Here is a 25084-nt window from a genome sequence, read left to right on the forward strand (position 1 = left end):
GGTAACGTGTTTGGGCCAAGGGAAAATCTCAGTACATGAGCACTCTTAGGTCTCATGAGAGCTGCAGACCTTTCATCTCAAGGCAAAAATACATAGGTGATGTCACTTAAATATAAAATCTTGCTTTCCTTCTTTACTTCATCTAATTTTTAAATAATCCTTGGTTAGGTAATGAAAACTGAAGGTCTGAAAAGGGTGTACACTTTTGTGACTTTTTTGGCATAATAAAGGCATGATTGTACTACAGATTTTGGGATTTTCCTTATAGCCAGCATAACATTGGCTTCATTTTAATTTCATTCATCTTGGTTCTAGTGGTGATGTCAGTCCCCTGTCAATACTATTAGGTAAAGGTAAAGGTTCCCCTTGACAATTTGTTCAGTTGTGTCTGACTCTAGGATGTGGTGCTCATCCCCATTTCCAAGCTGTAGAGCCAGTATTTTGTCTGTGGGCAGTTTCCGTGGTCACATGGCCAACTAGACATGGAACGCCGTTACCTTCCCACTGTGGTGGTACCTATTATCTACTCGCATTTTACATGCTTTCAGCTGCTAGGCTGGCAGGAGCTGGGACAAGCGACGGGAGCTAACTCCATTGTGTGGATTCAAATTGCTGATCTTTTGACGTTACAGCCCAAAGGCTTTGTGGTTTAACCCGAAGTGCTACCACGTCCCTATGTCAATCCTATTAGAGCCATGCCATTGGGTTTCTGAAAGGAAACAAGGGTTTGGTGGGTTTGCTTTGCATTGTTTTTGCTTTGTGGCAGCATTTTATTTTCTTATAGTCCAGATGACCATGTGGCAAGGAGTTCCACAGATCCAGATCTCAAAGTTTTAAAAGGCAAACAGACAGCATGCATATTTTGTACGAAGAAGTGTGATAACTCACACAGGTGTTCTTTTACATTGAGCATTGGCAGTTAAAGAATCTCTCTGTGTTTTGCACATTTGGACGTTGTGACAGGAAAAATGTATTTTCCTGCAGGATGTATATAGGTACATATGCACAATCGCAGATAAGTCGAGGTTTTTCTTCTTCTCTACCACAGAATACCACAGGATAGATGAGGAGAAGTAAAATATTCTACTCTGTCTCCTGCTGAAAAGCAAGATGTAATAATAGCCACAGAGGTAGGTCAGGGTCTTAACTACCCATAGTTCATGTGCCTCCCCACACAGTTATGCCCCCTAGGCATTCAGTAGAGGTATAGGCTTGGATTAAGCTCAGTTTTATTGCTTGGTATCTACCTTGGCATCACTTGAATGGTGGCAATGGGAATCTTTTCCTGTATGGCTGACTTAGCCTGTGTGTTCTTAGCCATGGTATAGCCCAGTGGCTCCCAACTTTGGGTCCCCAGATGTTCTTGGACTAAAATTCTCAGACGCCTTCACCACTAGTTGTACTGGCCAGGATTTCTGAAATGTGTCATCCAAGAATACCCAAGGAGCAAAGATTGGGAACCACGGATATAGCCCAGGCCCTGTCACAGGAGCCATTCAGCTGTCTGTTTCTCAAAATAGACCTCAGGGGTGAAGCTTATTCAAATGATTTCTTCTTATACATGAACAGAGAAAATTAAGACAAAGGTGCACCATATCGTCACCTCCTACACATTTATTTCAAGACAGGTAAACAAACAGCATCCTTTTCTTATGCAACATGCGGCTGATTCAACCTCTGTGCCCAACCTCCACTCTTGTGCCCTTGCCACAATGAACAAAGAACACAGCTGTCAAGGTGCTATTTTTCTCAACTGTTTCCCATGACAGCATTTGATATCATTAACATCTTATTCTCAGTTATTCTTCTTTCTTAACTAGCTGTGGTAGCTTAGTTGTAATCTCAGTGCATTCTTTCTAACAAATGGTAAATGGCAAGGTTCCTTCACAACTGAGAGAATATGTGTGGTGTTGAGCAGATGTAGCGGCATTAAGGAGTTCATTTTGAACGTAATCAGCAGATAATTACCAGGTACTCAGCTGAATTGCAATGAATGGCAAGTGCCTGTAGCTTGTCCAAACAGCAAAATTAGGCTTTTTAAAAAATCACCACAGGTTCAAAAAGGAGTAGAAAATTACTAGTTTGAAATCTTTACATTATGTCTAAGCTTTGTAAAGCCAAAACTGTAAATACTGTAAGGAAGCAGTGTTCTGATTAATTCTTCTTGTCCAGATTCTGACAATAGAAAATATTGGTAATAATTAAAACCAATGCTTTTCTTCATCTAGCCCAGGACAATCTGCTTAGTCTGTTAGGTAAGCATGCCCAATGCAATGAAAGGAATGCACTAGTGTTGAAACCAGGAGCTAGTCTTCTGGAAAAGCGAGTGTAGGCAAGAATAAACTGTGTCATGCAGAGGAAGACTAGGACTTTTATAACATTGGTTACACAAGGGAATGGGAGGAGAAATGGGTAGTTCATGACCTATGAGCAGAAGGGATGGGATTACAAAGGAATCCAAACTTTATTGGAGTGGGAATCACAGAAGGGATAGAATTTTACAACAGGGTGGGTCAACAGACAGCAGTTATGGAAATACAAGGTTACATCGTTGTATTGTTCTGACAGGAAAGGAATTTATTATCTTGCAAAGAGTTTACAAAGTTGGGTGAAAAGAAGACGTCTAAGGTAATAGGTAAAAGGTATTGTGCAGTGAGGCTGTCCAGGTTCCGGAGTTCAGTTTGCATAAGATTGGTCCTGGTATTCGCCTGGGGGAAGAGAGACAAAACCCAGCTGTGCTGTGTCTGTTTGCTTCTCCAATCTAGATTGGAAAGCCAGATAACCCTCCCTGGGGAAGGAAACCCGGCCAGCCGTATTCCCTTACAGAGACTCTTTGAAGGAACAAAAAGCATGTACATATATGTATTCTGTGTGATCTGATCAAAGGTGTGTTCTTCTTGTGTGTGCTTATTGTGTACATGGTCCCTTCACTAGCCCTGCCTCTCATTTGTTTGTTTCAACATATAAAAGTAAGATGTGAAGTGGAGGAGGCCACTCTCTCTGTGTAATCCCTCCACGTAAACAAGGAGGCTGGATTCTGCTACACGTGAAGAGGGGCTTTACAGAGAGAGCAGCCTTCCACTTCCCAGGCTTAGCAATGTACAGTGGTGCCTCGCACAACGAGCGCCCCGTAGAGCGATGAATTCGCTCTACGGGGACGTTTTTTCGATCGCTAATGTGATCGCAGAGCGACGGCCCCAATGGGCGAAAATCGCAGAGCGAAGGTCAGTAAGCGGTTCGCTTACCGAACTTCGCTTTGCGACCCGCCGATCAGCTGTTCCGTGGCTACAAAATGGCCACTGGAAGCCCCAAAATAGCCACGCGCAGCGTTTTTGTGCCCTCGTAAAGTGAGGGGAGGGCGCGAAAATGGCTGCCGGCCATAGGGAAGCATCGCTGAACGGTGAGTATTCGGCCCAATTGGAATGCATTAAACCATGTTTAATGCGTTCCAATGGCTTTTCCTGCCCCGTTCAATGATGCTTTCACACAGCGAGGGTTAATCCGGAACGGATTAACCCTCGCTGTGCGAGGCACCACTGTACATTGGTTTTAGAGAAACGTTGCAAAATGGACTAAATCAAAGGTACTGTACCTTTTGGGACTGATGACAAGAAGGAGCAAGGCACCCCCAATAGATCATGTAAGTATGTTCAGGCAGTATTTTGATTAAAACAGAAAAACAAGAGGAAGTACTAAAAAGGAAGATTGGCAGCTGAACATCAACCCAGCCCTAGAGCCCTCTTGGGCAGTCCAACAACTGAGACCCAGAGGTATGTTCACAGTGAGGTTACTGGGCTCTTATGTTTATCTCCATGAAGCTGCTCAGGAAGCCATTTCACATGTAGGAGTGTGAAGGGAGAGAGTTGCATCATTTTTAGATTACTGTAGCTGTTGCATTCTGGAGTTTTGCTTTTTGGAAAAAAAAAAACTTCTCAGTTCAGAGCAAACTTTCTGTTCATGTTATACCTTCAGTGCCTTTTATTATTTGGTGTCTTGCCTGGTGTCATCAGGAAGCTAGGTTTCTGATTGGGAGAGTCACCTACACAGCAGGTACATCTCTGGATTCTCTATCATGCCGTGCTGCCACTGTGGCATTTATGGGAGATCATTCCCTTCCTGGTGCAAAATGTTACTGTGAAAGTAACTTTACACCACACCAGAAAAAGTGTGTGACTGCCTATTTAAGTTCCAGCGCATCATCAACATGTATGGCACTCTGTATCTCACTCCATCTCTGGGCTCAGTTACTTGTTCTTCCCATCCTTTGTATTTCCCTTCTTCTTTGCTTGCCTTTCCTTTTTATTGTACTGATCTGGAATCATGCTGGTACTCGCAACCAAAACTAAATCAGTGGAGGCCAACTCCAGAACAGGAGCTCTTGTCTGATCCATAAAACAAATATTTGGATAGAGAGCACATCAGGTGGTGCTTACAGACACCTGTTCTGACTAGGAATGACCAAGTAGCACCCAGTCCAACTTGTATGCAAATATTTTCTTTACAGATTGGCACTGACCTGTGCTGAGCTGTTTTGGACGTGGCCTGAACAGCTTTATTAATTGGTTCATGCAAATGTGTATTTTTTGGGGAAAGGGGGAAGCAGTGGGCTATGACTGGGAATTGTGGACACCATTCAGAACCATCAGTTTTGCAAATGTGATGGACCTTCAGTATATACAGTAAGTAAAGCTCCTACTAGCTTTATTCCTTTCTTCCATTCCTCTCTCCAGGGAGCTGTATGCTCCACTTCTTATTTAGCTCCCACCCTTCCATGAATCTACCTCTCATCAGCCATAATGATGAATAAAAATTCAAAGAAATGTTCAGATGGGAGGTAACTCTTTAGGCTTCTTTGACTCATCTAATCAAGGCCTGCACAGTAGAGGTCATCATCCATCCTACATTCACACCCAACCACATCTGTTCAATCTTAAGTGTAATGAGGACTTGACATAGCTAGCTATTGAAGAAGGAAAGAGAGGAAAATTGCAGAAAGGGTTCTAATAGGCAATACAGCACTTTCCTTTTGCTATGCAAAATGGCTGTGATGTCAGTCTGAGTTTTCCCCAGGGCGTATGGGACTGCAATTTCCAAGGGAGGTTTTTGGCTTTCTTTGGAGCATCAGCTGTCAATCTCCTTCTTTTACAATTTCTTTACTTCCATTTCCCCCCAATTTGCAATTGGCACCAAGTCCAAGTCCACCACCCCCACCCGAATTTCAACTTTTTAAAACACCTTATCCATTTGTAGCATGCATGAACCAAACCAAGGATGATGAAGGGTTTCTTGAACCACTCTGTAGCTGATCCAGAACTGCACAAATGTCCCTCTTCTGCTCTGTTTGGATATGTTTCTCTAAAGCCGGTGCACATCCCTGGTTCAGACTATGGCTTTCAAATGTTGAAACCGTGAGTAGAGGGACAGGGCTAACACCCTCCTCTCATAGCATGCAACTCCACATACTTTATGAACACCTGAAACACAGCTGTAATAGCTAAACTGTAACTCTTGACGTCCTGGTACAACTGCTGAATCTCTGCAAATGACACATACAGTTGTTTCCCCCAGGGACATGCCTCTACAAACTTTACATGAAACTTTCCAATATTTCTCCAAAATATTCTCCAGTGAGGTAGATGTCCACATTTCCATGTACGGTGAAGCATTCCAGCAGCCCCTTTCTCAGATGTACGTACTTTTATTTGCATTAACATCAGGAAAACGCATGGTTTTACAGCATCCGTGTCGGTTGATTTCAAGTGCTGCTGCACTGCATTGATTTCCAAATGTGATTCGAGGAGGCTAGGGTGCTGAGTAACACACAGGTTTGTTAAGGCTGGCTTTGGGTCATCCAATAACATTCTTCCTATATACTTTCTTGTGTCATAAAAGTGAAGCCTTTTGCCTTGTCATGATCTACTTTCCCTGAAGGAACACTGTCGAACACAATCCACTGCTTGCCAATAAAGCTGAATACTCTTAAGAACTGTAGCAAGAGGAGAGACTTTGAGCTGCAGCATATTGTGCCTGCTCCAATAGACATGCAGCTGTGCATGGCCTTTCAGAACCTTGTGAGCTTCTAGAGGCCTCTAACCATGCTTTTCCCCTCTGCTTTTTCTGATGAACAATTAAGGCTGACCTCAACATCAGGGCTGTTGGACGGGCAAGTGAATGGATAGGACTGAGTTCAAAGACTGCTGCACTGAAGCAAAGACATCATGTACCAATGCCACCAATTAATCCAGACTGTTGTAATCCTGCAGCATAATATATATCGACACTGAACACTTCCACAGAAAACAAGGTTCAGATCTGAGCATGGTGCAAACTGTTCATATTTTCCAAGGGCCATTGTACAACTGTTGGAGTCCAATCTGTTTCCACCCTTCAAGCTGCGATTAGGGTTGCTGGACCACAGAAGCCCATTCCTTGATATTTCAGAGTGAAAACCTGAGAACAGAAGGCAGGCTGCTTTGGTGTTAAAGGGACAGACCATTGAAATGGCAAAGAAATGGGGCAGACAGGAATTAAGGAGTGGGCTGGCCGATTGTGGAAACAGGTCCAAGATCCTCCACTCTCTGCCTCTACTCCAAATGGTATGATGGGCCAAAATATGTGAACGTATTGGCATACAGTGTTGTGTGCAAAGGCATACAAATGAAAATATATATGAGCCCAAGTACTAGTTGGGAAAGGATATAAATGGGTAGAGACATCTCAGGCAAAATGCCCCACATGTTCTCCTCTAGCACCACTCACCTTGGAGACCCAAAGGAACATATAAATTCCTGGTGCCTGGAGAACTGGCAACCATAGTTATAGCAAAGCCACTCTCTTGACTTAAGTATGAGCCTCTCTCGTAAAACATTATTCCAAATATGAGAGTTGTTTCATAAGGGAGCAACCCCATTCAGTACTGCCAGGATAGAAAAAGGGTAGCCTTCTGGATTTTGTTGTGCTACATACATCGTGCTAGCCAGCACAGCCAATCAGGAGCAACGATGGAATCACAGGCCAGAATCCTGTTAGTGCAGCTCTGCATGCATAATGCTGATTACATCATCAGCTGTAGCCTTTATTTTTAATTAAAAGTTTCCTATTTCTTTCCCCTTGGGATTTGAGGCTCTTTAGGGAAGGCTTTGGAGCGTCAGGATGGGGAGGAGAGCCTTCAGTGTCTGAAAATCAATGCCAGTGGTCCTACCACCAAGATTGGGATGGCTAGGAGCAATCTTTGGACATCAACATCTGTCAGTTTAGGTAAACATTTTTTTGCAGCTGCTATGACCCCATTTTAGGGGGAAGCAAAAGGACAAATAGACTTACCTGGATTGGCAGGCTTCACCAAAAGAGTATGAGTATTCCAACACTTGCTGTCTTCAGTTTTGGTTGATTGCTTAATTATGTGAGCCTTGGAATTTAATTAACTCTTCAAAGCTAATTTGAAAGGATCCCTGGAGGCTGTGAGACCTTTATTGCGACTACCATTTGAATTTGCAGGTTGGGACTGTGGTTGCGACTACCATTGAATTTGCAGGTTGGGATCTGCCACACAGTTACACTAAGCTGCCACCAACCATTCCCTTTAAGAAGTCACACAGACCAGGGATGGATTTTTAAACAATAAAAAGAATAAGGTTTATTTAAACACACACATGGAAAAATAAAACAATCAGGTGAATAAAATAAAGTAACGTGGCTTATTCTCACTCATACAAGCATACAGTTTGGTTCACCCAGAACCCTTAACTTGAAGCACAGACCCTGAACCTATCAGTTCTGGCTAACCAACAGACACCTGAACCTATCAGGTTGGTACTCTGACACACAGAAGTACCCTGTCTGACACACAGACTCCCACAACAGCTTCTTCTTCCCAGCTGCTGCTTCGTCACATCCCAGTGTCTCACAGTGTCTCTCTCTCACCACACAGGCTTCACATTTATATACAGTACAGCCCCTCCTCCTGATGTCCCGCCTTCCACTCCCCATAGGATGGAACTTTCCCTCCAAACCCATGACAGACAGGTAACATCAGTGCTGTATGTAACACCTCCCCTCTTTATAAGTTGTTTTGTAGGGGGAAAGCTAAGGTGCTTTTCACCAAAAAACAACCTGTATAAAATACACAACAACAGTTATACATACCATATAATACTTACTTATACTTACATTCTAAGTTAAACCATAGCAAATAGGCATTTAAACATTTACCATATACATTACATCAATTTACCTTTATTCATACAAACCAATTCAAAACCAGGTACATTTTACTTTTTGTCATCATTATATACACATAGTCCATGTTCATTCGCCGTCTTCATTCTTCAGGTCTTCTTGATAAGGCGTCAGCAACACAGTTCACTGACCCTCTGACCACCTTCACTTCAAAGTCATAGTCCTGTAGGTTTAAAGCCCACCTCATAAGTTTGCTATTGTGGGTTTTCATTGTCTTTAACCATTGCAGTGGTGAATGGTCAGTGCACAGAACAAAATGTCTTCCCCAGATGTAAGGCTTGGCCTTCTGGATCGCGTAGACTATGGCCAAACACTCCTTCTCCACGGTTGCCAAATGTCTCTCACCTTTTTGAAGTTTCCTACTTAGGTAGGACACTGGATGCTGGTCACCATTCTCATCCTCCTGGCACAGAACTGCTCCTACCCCGCTGTTAGACGCATCGGTGTAGATGATGAACTCCCGGTCGAAGTCTGGAGCACGCAGGACAGGATAGTTGATTAACGCCTCCTTCAACCTCTGGAACGCCTCCTCACAGTCGCTGGTCCACGGGATGCGGTCATCAGCCTTCTTCCTCGTCAGATCGGTCAGCGGAGCCGCAATCTCGCTAAACCTCGGGATGAACTTTCTGTAGTAGCCCACCAACCCAAGAAATGATTTGACTTTTTTCTTGGTGTTGGGTCTAGGCCAATCACGAACAGCTTCTATTTTGGCCTCCAGGGGTTTTATCACTCCTCCCCCTACCATGTGACCCAAGTATTTTATTTCTGGGCTACCCAGCTGACACTTGCTGGCCTTTACTGTTAGCCCTGCTGCACTTAACCTCTGCAGCACTAACTCCAGGTGTATCAGGTGATCTTCCCAGGTATTACTGAAGATCCCTATGTCGTCAATGTAGGCCACTGTAAAGTCACTGAGCCCTGCTAAGGTCTGGTCCATCAGCCTTTGGAATGTGGCTGGTGCATTTCTGAGACCAAAGCTCAGGACTCGAAACTCATAGAGACCAAAAGGGCTGCAAAAGGCAGTCTTTTCTTGATCCCTGGGATCAATTCTTAATTGCCAATATCCCTTTACCAGGTCCAATGATGAGATGAACCGACAACCCCCTATGGTTTCAATCAGGTTGTCTAGCCTGGGCATTGGGTAGGCATCAGGAGTGGTTACACGGTTTAATTTCCTGTAATCAACACAAAACCTAATGCTCCCATCAGGCTTGTCCACAAGGACTATCGGAGAGGACCAAGGACTAGAAGAGGGGACGATTATGTTCTCCCTCAGCATCTCGTCCAGCTCCTTCCGCACCTTGTCCCTATAGGGTCCCGTTACTCAGTATGGGGATACTGCCTGCGGGGGTGCATCCCCTGTGTGGATCCGATGCATCACTCCCTTCACTATCCCCGGCTTGTTGGAAAACACCTGTTGATATTTACTAAGCAGCATTTTTAGTTCTTGCTGCTGGTCTTGGGTGAGTGCAGGACTGATCTTTACCTCCTCTGGGTTGTATTTTACTTCCCCTCTACCCTCCCAGAAGGGTAATTCAGCTTCCTCACTCCCAGCTGCTTTTATCGCGAATAAAGCCCTCTGTTCCCCTCTGTAGTAGGGTTTTAGGGCATTCACATGAACCACCCTCCTTGCTTGGTTCTCCTCCTGCTCTATTAGGTAGTTCAGGTCTGACATCTTGGAAATGACCCTGTATGGTCCTGCCCATTTGAGCTGCAGTTTATTCTCTCTGCAGGGCCTAAGCCAAAGCACTTCCTCCCCTGGGTCAAAGTGCCTCTCTCTAGCTTTGTGGTCATACCATGTTTTCTGTCTGACCTTCTGAGCTTGCAGGTTTTCTGCTGCCAGCTCTAGATTTCTCCTTAGGTCATTCATCAAGGTGTCTATGTAAGTCACAACGTCTAGTGGGTCATCCTGGGTGATATGCTCCCAATCTTGCTTGATCAAATCAAGGGGCCCTTTCACCCCTAAGTGTGCAGCAAACATGTCAGAGTGACCCCTTTGTAAGATCATGGGGCGATACTTTTCAGGTACCACCAGCTGACTTCTGATCCCATCTCCCCCTTTTGAGATATTCCTCAGGGTTTCTCTATATAAAATCCCCTTTTTCTCCAGAAATCTCACTGGGGTTCCAGGTGTTAGCTGGGCGTCAGTCACCTGTTCAAAACACTTTTGGAGAGTGGCGTCTGCCTTTTGCTCCTGTCCAAATCTGCTGTCTGTGGTTAAGGTTTCCACCACAGCTTCTGAACTCCCCTCTGCTTCCGTCTCTGGCTCATCATTACCCCCCTGAACTGTCCCTGTGGTGGCTTGTGAGCATGTAATCACTAGCACCCGTTTCACATGTTCAGCCAGGTCATTTCCCACGAGCACGGCTGCTGGCAGAGTCGATGAAATCGCTAGCCGCCAATCTCCCCTCCAGCCTTGAAAGTTGACAGGTACCTCTGCTACTGGCAGAGAGATTACCTGCCCCTCAATCCCTGCCACCTTCATGCTCTCATTTGGGATTATAAACTCCCTAGGAATAATATCTGGATGGCACAGGGTTACCTGGGAACAAGTGTCCCGCAGCCCCCTATACTGACGGTCAAGTATTCCTACGTCCACCCCAGCTGTCTCAAACAACTGAGAATCTGTTTTTATCAGCAAGCAGCGCTTTACCTCCACAAGAGGACCATTTTCCTCAGCCTGATCAGCCGAGGTAGCTGTCCCAGACTGAGTAGCCATGGCAACAGGCTCCCTCTGTGACACTGAGCCTTGCTCTTTCTGGACACAGAACACAGCTTTTGGCTTGGTCCCACTAGAATTCTGAGGCACCATTCCTTTTAGCTGCTTTAATTTCTCACACTCTGAGATTAGATGACCCTTTCCCTGACAGAAATAACACTTTCTGGTGTATTTTGATTCTCTCTCATCTTGTTTTGGTTTTCCCTCCAAAATCTGAGGTCTTGGTTTCATGTCTGAGGGCTTCCCTTCACCATGGGCCCCTCCCCCTTGCTGGTTTTTCCCTGGTCCCTGAGAGTACTTGCTGTAGGTTTCTTTGGGTTTACCTACAGATTTCCCCTCACCCAAGGGCTTTCTTATTTGGGAAATAAAATCTGCGATCTCTGCGGCTGCTGCCACAGATTTCGGTTTCCTTTCCCTCACCTGGAATTTCAATTCCCCATGCAGGACTGAATAGAACTGTTCCAGTGCTATCAAATCTTTAAGCTGCTCATAGGTCTCTGTTCCCTCCTGCGAGAGCCATTTCTCAAGCAGCCTCACCAATTGGGCCCCCACTTGGGTAAAAGTCTGTTCTGGTTTCTTGGTGAGGGACCTGAATCTTTGTCTCAGCTGCTCTGCATTTATCCCATGTCTGGCAAACACCAGTTTTTTAAACTCTGCAAAATCTTTCATCAGTTCCTCAGGCATCTCGGCATAAACCTCAGCCAGGCTACCACTGATTAAAGATCGCATGATGGTCATCTTCTCAGTTTCCCTCACTGAGAAGTCCACAAACGCTCTTTCCACTAAGGAAAAGAACACCTCAGGACAATCTCCCTTGTGGTACACAGGGAATTTCTTCAGGTCAGCTTTAGACAGTTGGCCTCCCTCAGAATCCCTATTATTATTATTGTTCTGATTCATCAGTTCCAATTTTTTTAATTCAAACGCCATTTTCTCTCTCTGCAATTCCTTCTCCATTTCCATTCTCTCTCTCTCTAATCTTTCTTCTTTTTCCAATTGCCTCATCCTCAATTCATGCTGTTGGGCTATGAGTAATTTTCTGAGCTCTGGGTTCTGTTCTCCTGTGCTATCACCTTGCACTGAGCCAAATTCATCCTCAGAACCTTGGTCAATCTGGGGGTCTTTCACTTCACTCATGTCTGCTACTTGGCTTCGAGTCAAGGGCATAATCCCCCCCTCAGAACAGGCTGCTTTAAAAAGTCAAGCCTCAAAATAAAACGACCACTTTTTTCCTTCTTGCCTCAGAACCAGCTCTCCCTAGAGATTGCTGCTGTTCTTCAGCACTAAACTTGCAACAGTATCGAGTCAGAGCCTACCCCCCTCTGCTGGGCCTCTCAGCTGGCAAGCTAGCTCACTGTTACTACGCAGTTTTGCCTCAGCTTTTTCCCGCCAAAACTAGGCTACCTCAGAGCACCTTAATCTAAGTCTCCCCAGTTGGCACGTTCTTCTACTAGCGTACCTCCCCGTGAGGTACACCTAGAAGATTACCTACGCGCCTCAGACTGTCCCTGACTAGACCCCCCTTGCTCTGGGCACACTTGCCAAGGCTTTGCTGGACCACTGGACAACTGGACCAGTCGTATCCCACACGCTGGACACCAATCAATGTGACAAACCCAGACCTACTGGGATCTGCCACACAGTTACACTAAGCTGCCACCAACCATTCCCTATAAGAAGTCACACAGACCAGGGATGGATTTTTGAACAATAAAAAGAATAAGGTTTATTTAAACACAACACACAGGAAAATAAAATAATCAGGTGAATAAAATAAAGTAACGTGGCTTATTCTTACTCAGACATACACACAGTTTGGTTCACCCAGAACCCTTAACTTGAAGCACAGACCCTGAACCTATCAGTTCTGGCTAACCAACAGACACCTGAACCTATCAGGTTGGTACTCTGACACACAGAAGTACCCTGTCTGACACACAGACTCCCACAACAGCTTCTTCTTCCCAGCTGCTGCTTCGTCACATCCCAGTGTCTCACAGTGTCTCTCTCTCACCACACAGGCTTCACATTTATATACAGTACAGCCCCTCCTCCTGATGTCCCGCCTTCCACTCCCCATAGGATGGAACTTTCCCTCCAAACCCATGACAGACAGGTAACATCAGTGCTGTATGTAACAGGGACCACCTATCAAGGTTTTGCCATCATTGTTTTAACAGTAGCTCTAATCTTCTTTAAATGTCATTACATTCAATCATCTCAATTTAGGGGCACTTTGCATCCTCCAAGGGCAGTAGGGGCTGCTAAAGGGTGGAGATAAGAAGGGACACCCAGCCCTGAACTGACAGCTGGGGAGAAGTTCTAGCAGCATCATAAGATGGCAAAAGGTGCAAAGGACATCTGTGTCGGGATGGTGAAGGTGTTTTTTTCCAAATGGTTAGTTGAAATTGCCTATCTTGTACTTCATTACTCAGAATCCAGCTCTCTGGAGTGGGTGGGGGGGGGGAACCTGCTACATTATCTGCATGGCACCCCTTCAAATATGGAAGACAGGTATCATACCACTTCTTAGTCTTCTGTTCTCTAGGCTAAAATTACCCACTAAGGTAACCTGTGTCTTTACATTCTTCCATTTTCCCGGCAGAAGCTTCTTACACACAAAAAGCCTTGTTGTATATTCCCAAGTATGTCATATCTCAATGCATGTCTGTTATAAAATTATTTTGTAACCTTAGTATTATATTGGCAGTATTAATACTTACAACTATTAATCTGATCTGAATCTCCACTGTGTATTCTGTATCTGTATCCATACAAGAATTATATAATTTGTCTCATTGTAGCAGTCATCATCTGGAACAAAATGGTTTGGCCTTTGTTTCCACTATCTTCTCTTTCTTCGCCCTATAATAAAACAGTGACCCGTAGGCTTTGTTTAAAGGATACTATATTTAATTGTTCCTTGTATTTTTGTCTCTAACAATCACAACTGGTGTGTATGATATTTTTCATCCTTGGAAAATAATAATAGTAGGTACCCAGGATTTTGTATTCCACTTCATACTGCAGGGATCTCAAGGTGGAATGCTTCCACCAATGCATATGACCCTTCACTTAAACAGGGACGATATCATTAGAACACTTACTTGGGGATAACCTCTATTAGAGACAGAGAATTAGGTTGAGAGCCTATTTTCTGCTGGCAGCAGGGCTCCATGTGACCCTACAAATATAGGTAGCACACATCTTTTTTGCCCCATTTATCAGGAACCTTAATATCCTTTGTAGAACTTTCATGAGGAGGATGTTTTGGGAAGTAGGGGAGCAAAGAATTCCACTTTTCTCTGCCTAGTTTTGCATGCCTACAGCTAGACTCAACCCGGTGTAACTTATGAACAAAATATGCATGCATTTGTGCATTCGTCTAGCTTGGCCCTGTCCCTCATAAGATTTTTTTCTTCCGCAGGGAAGCATTCACACATATGAAATCCTCTTATTTACAGACTAAAGGTGTAAAGTCCAGGAACCATTTTACCACCTCTGCTGCTGTCCGTGTGAACTAAATTCAAATATTGACCTTTGCTCTTTCTGCTGTAAGAAGTGATACAAAATGGCAGAGGACTTGTTTCTGGTTTGATGTTTCAGGAAGGTTTTCTGCCTTTCAAAATACTTGAGCTGCTATACCATTAAGAGTTTGTGATGAGTTACAGGTCAAGAGATGGACTATTTCTTAGCAGGAGAGAATTTTGTGTGCTGAAATTTCGTTTATCAGATGGCTAACAGGTGCACTGCTAGGGGGAAAAAATAGGAAGAGATTAGCAATGCTGTAAACATTCATATATCAGCCTTGGAAGTTTCAAACCTTGTAAATAAGACAAAGTGATATCCACTGGTGTGTTCATGCAGAGATGCCTGTGAAAAGGTGAGACCTTGACTCCCCTCCTCTTAGCAAACTCAAATAGTCTCAGAAGGTGTCCTGATTAACCTTTCCCGAAGAAAGCTTTTCAGAGGTAATGGTTCCAAGCTGAGAGAATGGTCCTTAAAATGGCAACTGCTTTTAAAAATTGACTTATGCAAGACATTCAGTAACAATAATACTGTCATTGGCCAGCAACCTCTTGCAGAGCTCTGCTAGCACTGTGGGAATGATATATCCAGCAGTGGCTGATTGCTGCTGATTATAGAGTTTTTGTTCAGACTTCAATATGCATGTGACTCAAACACAATGAGAACAAGTTGCACATAACCCAAAAATGAAACAGGAACTCTTTAATTAGAGGCAATCTGTGACTGCTGGTGACCTCATTCCTACTGCAATAGCAGACTTCTGCAAGAGGATACCAGTCAATAATGCAGCAAGCCATCAATCCAAACCTAAAATGCAATGTAATATCTCAAAGAAAGTGTGGGCCTGAGAGTTTAGTCAACAACCCCTTATGAACATTCATTTTAGAGCATCCTTTGTCAAATCAAGATGTGTCACTGGTGATGGTATTCTGTGGTTTCCACTATTTATAAAAGAAACAGAGCTAAATCAAAAAAAAAATCTTTCTGTACTAAAATGGCAATTGTTATCCACTCTACATGAGTGCAAAGTTGAGGTAGAGTGGGGAAAAATGTCATAATCTAGGTTTCTCCTTCATTGTGTAAACTGATTGAGTTAACTGTTCAGGCCTTTAAAACGAATCCTGGGATAGTGGTCTAGAGGTTGTTGACTTGCCCTCCTGTGTGGCTGCTGTGAAAAAGTCAAGTTCCATGTCGGTAAACATTACAGAAAATGTATTTCTGGTGGGCGTCCCAGAGACATTTCATTGTATATTGTGGGAACAGATATTTTGGATTAGACAGGACTTCAATTTGACCTCTTAGTTTTCCTATGTGTGTATGTTTAACCCTTGCATGTATATCCTTGTGGAAGTGCAGTATGAAGCGCTACAACTCTCATGAGCCCTAATCAGCCCTTGACAATGACAAAGGCCCACACAAAGCAGTTCAACAACATCTGGAAACAGATCATTTATCTCTGATTGCTGTGCATGAGCATTGCACATTCACCCAGTGGCCTTCAAGTTTTTAAGGTGGCTTGTAGTAACAAGTGTCATGCTGCTGTGTTAAAACATTTCTTTCTCTCTGTTTTATTAGAATGATTATAGGAAGTTATCTATGCAATGCAAGGATTTTGTGGTGGGTGTACTGGATCTCTGCAGGGACACAGAAGAAGTGGAGGCGATTCTGAATGGAGATGTGAATGTACAATCATGGCCAGAGAATCCTCGTCCAAGTCTCAGCAGAATCAAGCTGGCTATTAAATATGAGGTCAAAAAGGTAAGACTCTTGTTAGCTGCTTTGTTATTGCATTTATTAAAGAATGGGTGAAAATGGATGTCTTATGAAGTTGCACAGTGTATTTCAGAACAGAAATTGGGGAGGGGGGATGTGGTGGGGGAGAGACGTGGCTGAAAGCACTGCCACCAGGGCAGTCCATTTGTACAACAAAGTACACTTCTTGGAAATGGCAAAGGAGCTACTAAGAATATAGACATTTCCATTCTCTGTTCTTTGGAAGACAACAGTGTGCAAATAATTTCATGTTCTTGAAATCGATCGAGTATGTCCAGAGAGAGAAGGTGAGAGAAAGCTGAGAAAGGGAAAATAGAAGACTATCAAAACAAAAAACATCTGTTCCTTCACTTACTGTAAATAATTGTATTTTTGGATCCAATCATGCATTCTGTTAAGCACACTTTTTTAAAAAAAGGTTGGTTTTGGCCATAAGCAACTGCACACTGTTGCAGTCCAGACTATTTACAGAGTGTTGGCAATAGTATCTCCCACCCCACAGAAAACTGGCATAGAAGACAGGATCAACACCTTTGCACCATCATTCCAACCTGGACTGAGGTGTTACATGGGTGTCTCCCTACCCCAAAACTGGCCAGCATTAGACTTACTTTCTGAAAACTGTATATATATATGCAGATTAGAATTTATAATCGATATACTCTTATTTCATTAACATTATGTGCTTCAAACATGCAAACAGTCCTCTAAGAAACACAATAACTAAGTATTCTATTTCAGTCCTAGTGATGTTTATTACATCATTTATTGTAATGCTATTTATTTTTGATGCCATGTTTGGTCTGTCTTGCTTCTAGAATTTTGCCAGTTTCTCCAAATGAGTTCTGCTGAACTACTTCTTCTTTTCCATACCTGGTCACTTTGTTCATAAGCATTGTTTCCCCCCTCTCCCACATTCCACATACCAAAATATAGCCTAGCTGATGTTTTCCACTTCTTTGCTAGCAGCTAGCATGATTAATATTAGCTGGATAGCTCGATGATTTGGGCAGCTAGCTGTAGAGCCAGAGATTGGGACTTTGATGTTCCACTGTGCCTCCTGGGAGAAGAGCCAGCCTGTCTGGCCTTGGGCAAGCTGCACAGTCCTAGGATGCCCCTAGAAGAAGGGAAAGGTAAACCACTTCTGAGTACTCTCTACCCAGAAAACCCTGGAAAGGGTTGCAATGAATCAGAATTGACTTGACGGTGGCACACTATTATATTAGTTTGGTTAATGGTAATGGGCACACTGCTACCCTGTTTCCCTGAAAATAAGAGAGGGTCTTATATTAATTTTTGCTCCAAAAAACACATTAGGGCTTATTTTCAGGGGATGTTTTATTTTTTTCATGTACAACAATCTACATTTATTCAAATACAGCCATGTCATCTTCTTGTTGTTGCTGCAAAATGGTAGAGGGCAGGGTTTCACTTAACTGGTGCTTATTTTTGGGGTAGGGCATATATTACGAGCATGCTGAAAAATCATACTAGGGCTTATTTTCAGGTTAGGTCTTATTTTAGGGGAAACAGGGTAGTAGCTGATGTTTACATCTTATTTATTTATAGATAGATAGATAGATAGATAGATAGATAGATAGATAGATAGATAGATAGATAGATAGATAGATAGATAGATAGATAGATAGATAGATAGATAGATAGATAGATAGATAGATAGATGTCACACATAGCAAGCATGTCATACTATACAGATACTTCCACTGACAATACTGGTCAGAATCCAAGTGAATATTTCCACATGGATAAGTAGAATGGTACAATTGATAAGTACAATGGTGTAACTAACAACAGCAAATAGCTGCTAATTAGTGAGTTCCTGACTGAATTTCTAGTCATATGCTTGTCATGCTACTGGCAAAATACCAGGAATTAGTGGCTATTTACGAATCCAAGTTAAATCCCCGACTTAATGCAGGCATAAACACTAACTTGAGTTCTTGCCATTTTCTACTAATATTCTGACAATACTGTTAACCTAGGTGTCAAAAAGGGCACAAGGCAGGTTGTTTCTCCTCCCCAGATTCCTAAACTTGCTATTTCTTTAAATCTACATGGATTGTTTAGTGATTTCTTTCATGTAATCTACAGTTACTGTAAGTTAAAGTCAATAGATATCATTAGCAGATCCCCTTTCCAAAATTATTTCTGCAGATGCCCTTGACTCCTAAAGTTGTATTTTGTAGGTTTGCTTAATACAATGTATAGTTTGACCTTTAGCAGAATCGTTATTCTTTACAATGGCTACATGAATGGAATCTTGCGCTTTTCACCTAGCACGTTTTCCTCATATTTTTTGGAACAGTTGCTCTGGCCCAATTTATTGTCCACCTTTTCAAGGAAGCATAACAGCTGTCAGGCATCTGCCTTCATAAAATCATCATGGAATCCCATGGGGCTTTGCCCTTACAAAAGGAGAAACTGCAAATAAAAGTGACGGAGAAAGGGAACATAATACACTGTTAAAAGGAGGGAAATAGCTTTGTTTGGGTTGGATCATTATAAAAAGTTCTCCACTGTGGACATGTGCTCTACAAATCGATTCTTCTGTGTTCCAGTCTTTCAGATTAATTATTTGTACAATATACTGTGATGGAAATTGGGCTACTGTAAGTGAGCTGGATGAGTGTTCCAATTATTGAGCCAACATCTGTTCTCTCCTTTCCTTCCAACTCCCACCACCTGCTTAGTTCTGCCTCTTAACAGCTGTGGCCAGAGAAGCTTTCTTCCTTTTAGCAAAGCAATTAGCTCAGGCTCCAGGACTGTAGGGTCCTCCATTTTATCCCCTTTAGAGAGATCCTAGGTTGGATAGTCCATGGTGTCAACTGTAAAAAGAGGATCCGAAATGAGTTCCAGAAGACATGCTTTGCATGCATCCCGTCCCTGGCCTGGCAATTCCAGTTAAAAGGATCAAATTGGAGGGAATGAGAAATGTTTACTATTTTACCTATACTTTATTATGCACACGTATTCTGTACTGGTATCTTCTGTTATTTATTTATTTATTTATTTATTTATTTATTTATTTATTTGGTCATTTTGACCACTCTAGGCAGCTTACAACATAAAAACATAACAGATATAAGAAAATATAACAATTAAATTATTCTGCAAGATGGGAAAAATACAAAAATCAAATAGAGAGAGAAGGGAAGAGGGTCAGGAATTAACTGGGGAGGAAGGCCTGTCTATATATCCACGTTTTTAATTGATTTTTAAAAGTACCCAGCGAGGGTACAGCGTGAATCTCTGGAGGCAGATTGTTCCAGAATCAAGGAGCCACCGCCGAGAAGGCCCAGTTCTTTGTTTTTTCTTTCCGGGCCTCCCTCGGTGTCAGGCTCCTCAGCCTCACCTCCTGACTCGCTCAGGTGATATGGGTAGAGCTAAGTGGGAGTAAGTGTTCCGCCAAGTATCTTTTGTGTAAATTTAAAAGAATGAATTATGGGAGAATGTAAGCAAGTGGCCTGAGGAAATGGTTGCGGGGGGGGGGAATCTACCTCTGACCTGTAGTTCATTTTAATCCTACAAATTATAAAGCAGCAATAACGGTCAGTGTGTTGGTCTGGTTTCAGTATTATTGTAGCAGCACATTTCATTGGCAGAGGCTCTTTCCTTATCCATGTATGCCCCATTCCATTTTGGCCCTTTTAAAGCTAAAGATTTTGATTTCACTTTGTGGCTAGGTGTCTGTTTTCTCTTGGTGAACAGGTATCACACATTGGCGAAATTAAAGGAGAAAGCTTAAAAAAAGTTTTAAAGGGACGAATATTGTGTGATACATTAACGACTGACTGAATCATGTCTGTGTGAACTGTATCAAAATCCACTTATTTGGGTACAAAGGGTGCAAACACTACATCCTCTTGTAAAATCCACAGACTGACCTGTGTAAAGCTGGTCAGGAATGGTCAGTTCTGAAGGTGCTACGATGTCAAATTTCATATGTGGAAAAAAAACCCACAGCTATATTATGCCTATGTTTAAGGAACATTTTAAATTGGCTAGCTGAAGAACCCTAGACCTACTTTTCCAGAATTTAGGAGGCAGAGGACTTTCTGAAGAGACTATCATGCCTTTACTTTGTATGCATATCCATGTTGGGTATTTGCTTTTATTTGCTCTTATTTGCTTTTGTCACACTGTCAAAATTATCAGCTGGCTCTTCCACTGGTGCCCTCAAAATATTGTGGCACTCTGACCATGCCATTTGGAAATCACCCCTTCAGAAAACTAGGTATGCTGAAATATCTACGTACTTCACACTAAACTATTGAAAGACTGGCTCATAGAGGACTGAACGAGCAATGAAAATAGCCTAAGGACGTGGGGAAGCCCCTTGCAACTGGAACACTACTTTTACTGAATTAATCAGCTTTGTGTTCTTTCATGCTCTGCTTCTTATCAATTGTTCAGTGATTTCTTTCATGTAGAGAGCATTTTGTGCATCTGGCTAAATGTAGCTGAAGTGCTGAATCAGACATTGCTGTCTCTTCTGTTCATTTCTCTGGTTCATTATTTGACTTTAGAGACAGGTTGCTAGTGAAAATATTTTATCAGGCGGTATATGCATTCTGCTTCAGTTCTGCTCTTCAGTATCAAATGAAAATATCACATGAAAACCTAGGAAGAAAATGTTTTGTTTTTTGTGCCACCACAGTGCAGTTCTACCTCCAATGACAACCGTTTGAACCACTTGCTTCAAACACCACCTGTGACCATGCTTCAGCCGCTTGTTAGCAGATCCTTTGCCACATGAATCTAATTGTTCTCTCTCTCTCTCTCATTCTTTTTTAAAAAGCATAGGTAAAACCAGCTGATTTACATGACAAGCTACCACACAGGAGCCAGCTAAATTATAGGAGAGTTTCATAGCCTTCCCTCCTCCCAGGTGTGGGGCACATTGGAACAAACCTGGATGATAACTGTTTGTTTGAATATTATACAGTTTTTGTTCAGAAAAGCAATCTGCCCACATTGACTTCATTCAGAAAGGCAGATTACTTTCAAATACTGTATTGGGTGTAATGACTGACTCATAGTGATGAGAGGGTGCCTCAAATTACCATTCCTCCCCTCTCACTTGCTGTTTGATTTTACAACAGCTAGAACAATATTATTTGAACTGCAGAGCTGAAAGGGACCTATGGATCATCAAGTCCCATCCCTCTCAAGGAAGCACAGTGGGGAATCAAGCTCCCAACCTCTGGCTCTGCAGCCACAGACCTAACCCACTGAGCCATCCAGCAGTTCTTTAGTTTGTGTCTTTGCCAACGCGATGTTTCACTCAACACTTCCAAATGGACAATCATAAGTTTCCAACAACATTGTTTGTGTGTGGATGCAGCAGCAGGAAAAATGAGTCTACTTATTCATGTGAATTTTTATCAATGTAGTGGGTGTAATCTACTACATCAGATTATTTATTCCCCTCAGTATCTTCTTCCCTGAAAAAAATTTGGCTTTTGGTTTTTTATTATTATCGTATTCAAGCTTTCCTTTGTCTCACTGAAATGCGGAGGAATATATTGGTTTATTATAAGAGTCCTGTAATGTAATTGGCTTGTCAGTCAGAATTTCAGACTTAGGTCAAATACTTCCATTCTGGAGGACCAGCACTCAATATCATTGTACAGATTTTCAACCCGTCCACCTCTCTGCACGATATCAGAATTCTTGTCCCCTTCAAGATTTTTTTTTTGGCCCCCTGCACAACTGTAGATTCATTCTATTCTGAACCCCACCTATCATCATCATTTTGTCATCATGAGTTAGTTTTGTGGAGCTGAACCAGTGAAAGGAAATTTCTTGCTCTTGAAATGCCAAATTGCAGCCTGCATTTGGCTAGGTGACTATTTCTTTTCTTTTGAAAATGTGAATGAGCTCACACATTATAGCTAAGATCTACCTGAACACTCTGCCAGCAATTACAAATCTGTCATTCTGAATTTCCATGGGAACTCATCTGTTTAATATTCTAGCTGCAGTCTTCATTGATTCATATCCTGTGTTGTCCCAAACATTCCATTGCTTACTGTCAGAAATGTGCTAAAGGACTCCAGAGACTTTTCAGGTCTCTATGAATTATAATTTAATTCACTGTATTGCTTATTCTAATGGATTTTAGCCCAATCCAGCAAGGATCTCTCACCCACTGAAGTCACTTTTTGCATATGGGTCTTATTCTAGAGCAGATCTCCAATGTCACAGAACCATACACATTCCTTTGTTCATTGATTCCTTCATTCAGAATATTTACATTCCTCTCTAAATCCTGCAATTTCAAGGTGGAGCACAACAATAAAAATTATATGAAACAATTCAGTATTTTAAAAGCATTTAAAACTACCTACACTGAAACAACAACCATGGAAGAGCTTCCAGAGCTTATTACAGGGATGATCCTTCATCTCCAAAGGCTTTGGTGAATAACCATGTTTTAACTTGGTGCTGAGATGAGTCCAATCAAGCCTTTATGGGGAGAGCATTCCATTACACCAGACAAAGCCCTCCCCTGTCTATTGATTGTTTTCCATGGCCTGGCACATAGGACCTCCATTCCCGATCATCCCCTGCAGATCTTAGTGACTGCAGTTGTCCAGTACCACTGAAACCATTTCAGTCAGCTAAGTCCTTATGGATGATGGCAAACTCTCACCCTCACCTTTCATAGTTTGTTACTGCACCACATATTCGTGTGGAGATAGCTGAGAGAGTTGCACCCCATACACTTCATCCACACAGATCTTAGAAATAGACACCAGGTCAGACCCTATTTGCACAGTCAGGTCACAGATGGTGGGTGATTTATTGTGAACAGACCTGGTACTCAGCAACAGCATTAATAGAACAAAGAATGGATTGACAAGGTAGCCTGGATCTGTGGGATGGGGGGAAAGGATCTGTGAGCTCCTTACTGAATTAGATCCATATGTTTAACAGACAGCATCACCAACATTGATTTCACGTATCTGGAACCATAGGGAATCCAATCTACATGAGTTCTCTCCCCACCTTATAGAAAAATTAAAAGCTATTGTTCTCTAGGTCAGAATGCTGGTTTATCTGCTTTAGTGTTGCCAAACTGGTTGGAGTCAGTTTCCCCCCCCCCCCCCGGCCAACCTAGAGGTGCTTGTGGCTGAGCTTCAGATTTTCACATAGAGCATAGACTCTACCACTACACGACGGCCCTTTCCTCAGAGTTCACAATTTCTGTAGAATACTGATGTACATGCTCACACATTTTGTTTCCATCTTTTCACCAATGTTCGTAAGAAGTGCACTCTGTGCACAAAATCAATCTTAATAAAATGAACCCTACAATCCTACATTGGACTTGAACAAAATTATTGTTGTGTTATTGAGAGGATGTCCAATCAAATGGAATAATGCTTTGAGGTATTTATTTCTTCCCAGTTTGTATGCTGTGGAATACACATGGTGTTTACAAGCATTCAACTTCATGAAAGAAAGGGAAAGGGTGGTGGGAAAGAAATAATTAAGTGCAAATATATTTTCTAGATTTTCTGCAAGAACACCTGTGAACAGCTTCCATAGTCAGAATGTATACCAGAAATATGCCATTCAATGAGAGTTTCCAGATTAAACACCTCCATCTGAAATTTAAATTTTAAGGACTCACGACACAGTCTTTTTACAAAGTTGCTTTTTATAAGCCCTGTGAGTTCATTCCTTTTTAGTAGTCTACAAATCTGGGCATTCAAAATCATTGTTGTGTGCTTTAAGTCTGAATGGCAGCTTTTAATTCTGACCTGCAAGAATCTATAGATGTACCTAATGGACTATTCAACTAAATCTGTAATTGATTAATTAATAGTGGGCAGATTTATTTAAGAAGGCTGAGATATCATTTTCCCTTTGATGCTATGTGAAGCAAGTTCTCAAAGGACTGAAAAATATGGAGATGACCTTTCCTCCTTGCGCTCTCCACCTAGAATTTATATCTAATAGCACCTACAGCATATTAAGATGCCACCATCCATTTAGGCTGAAATGTGCACACGATTTAGAGGTAGATGACTGATCTGCTATACGGTTCATTATTTGCTCGATAGCCTCACTCCAAATTATTCACAACAGTATCCACCCACACTGTGTGACGCATTATGTGAAAAAGCTATTTTTTCCACAACCCCACAGACCCAAGAATATGAAGAGACCTTCAGTGGTATGGAGAAAATCCCTCAGTCCGGGTGATGAGCTCTTGCAATACAAATGGCCTGGAGACAGAGTAGGACAGAGCAGCTTTCATGGAATGACCATTTTGTACATGCTGTCACCACCACTGCGCCTGAGGTTTCTTAGTATGCACATCCTCATCCACATTTAAATGTAAATAAGTGACATTTAACTGAGTGGGACATACTCCTGAATAAGAAAGGTATACAGTTGGGCTGCATGAGAAAATATCTGTGACTATAATAAATATGGGATTGCTCAGTGATTTAGGTCTCTTGCTATGGAGCCAAAGGTCAACAGTTTGATTTCCCCTCTGTGATTCCTGACAGGGGCTAGATTCAATGATCCTTTGGCTTCCTTCTTGCTCTACAGTTTTAAGATGATGGTGATGATGATTTATAAATGTAACCTTTTACTGTGAGGCATTTAATGCATTACTCATTGTCTATGCAAGGGGCATACTAAAATATAAGTATTACTGTGTGGTGTGGGAGGCCTTAACATTTAGACTTGATTTGCCTTGGGAGTGTACCGTAATATGGGAAAAGTACCCCTTGTCAGTGCCAGTAAATGTTATTGATGGGGACCAACGCATTAAAAAAGTTAAAT

At 42.3% G+C, this 25084-nt stretch overlaps 1 protein-coding gene across 2 annotated transcripts in view; it reads left to right on the forward strand.

Annotated features, from left to right (window-relative positions):
- Positions 1 to 25084, forward strand: part of TRPC7 (transient receptor potential cation channel subfamily C member 7) — a 167113-nt gene that overhangs the window by 66035 nt on the left and 75994 nt on the right. For both annotated transcript variants that reach the window (XM_078385711.1, XM_072990132.2), the window contains exon 3: positions 16061 to 16243. In XM_078385711.1, the coding sequence (XP_078241837.1) occupies positions 16061 to 16243 (183 nt within the window). The remainder of the gene's footprint in view (positions 1 to 16060; positions 16244 to 25084) is intronic.

Source organism: Pogona vitticeps, chromosome 2, assembly GCF_051106095.1.
Source record: "Pogona vitticeps strain Pit_001003342236 chromosome 2, PviZW2.1, whole genome shotgun sequence".
NCBI classification, from domain to species: domain Eukaryota; kingdom Metazoa; phylum Chordata; class Lepidosauria; order Squamata; family Agamidae; genus Pogona; species Pogona vitticeps.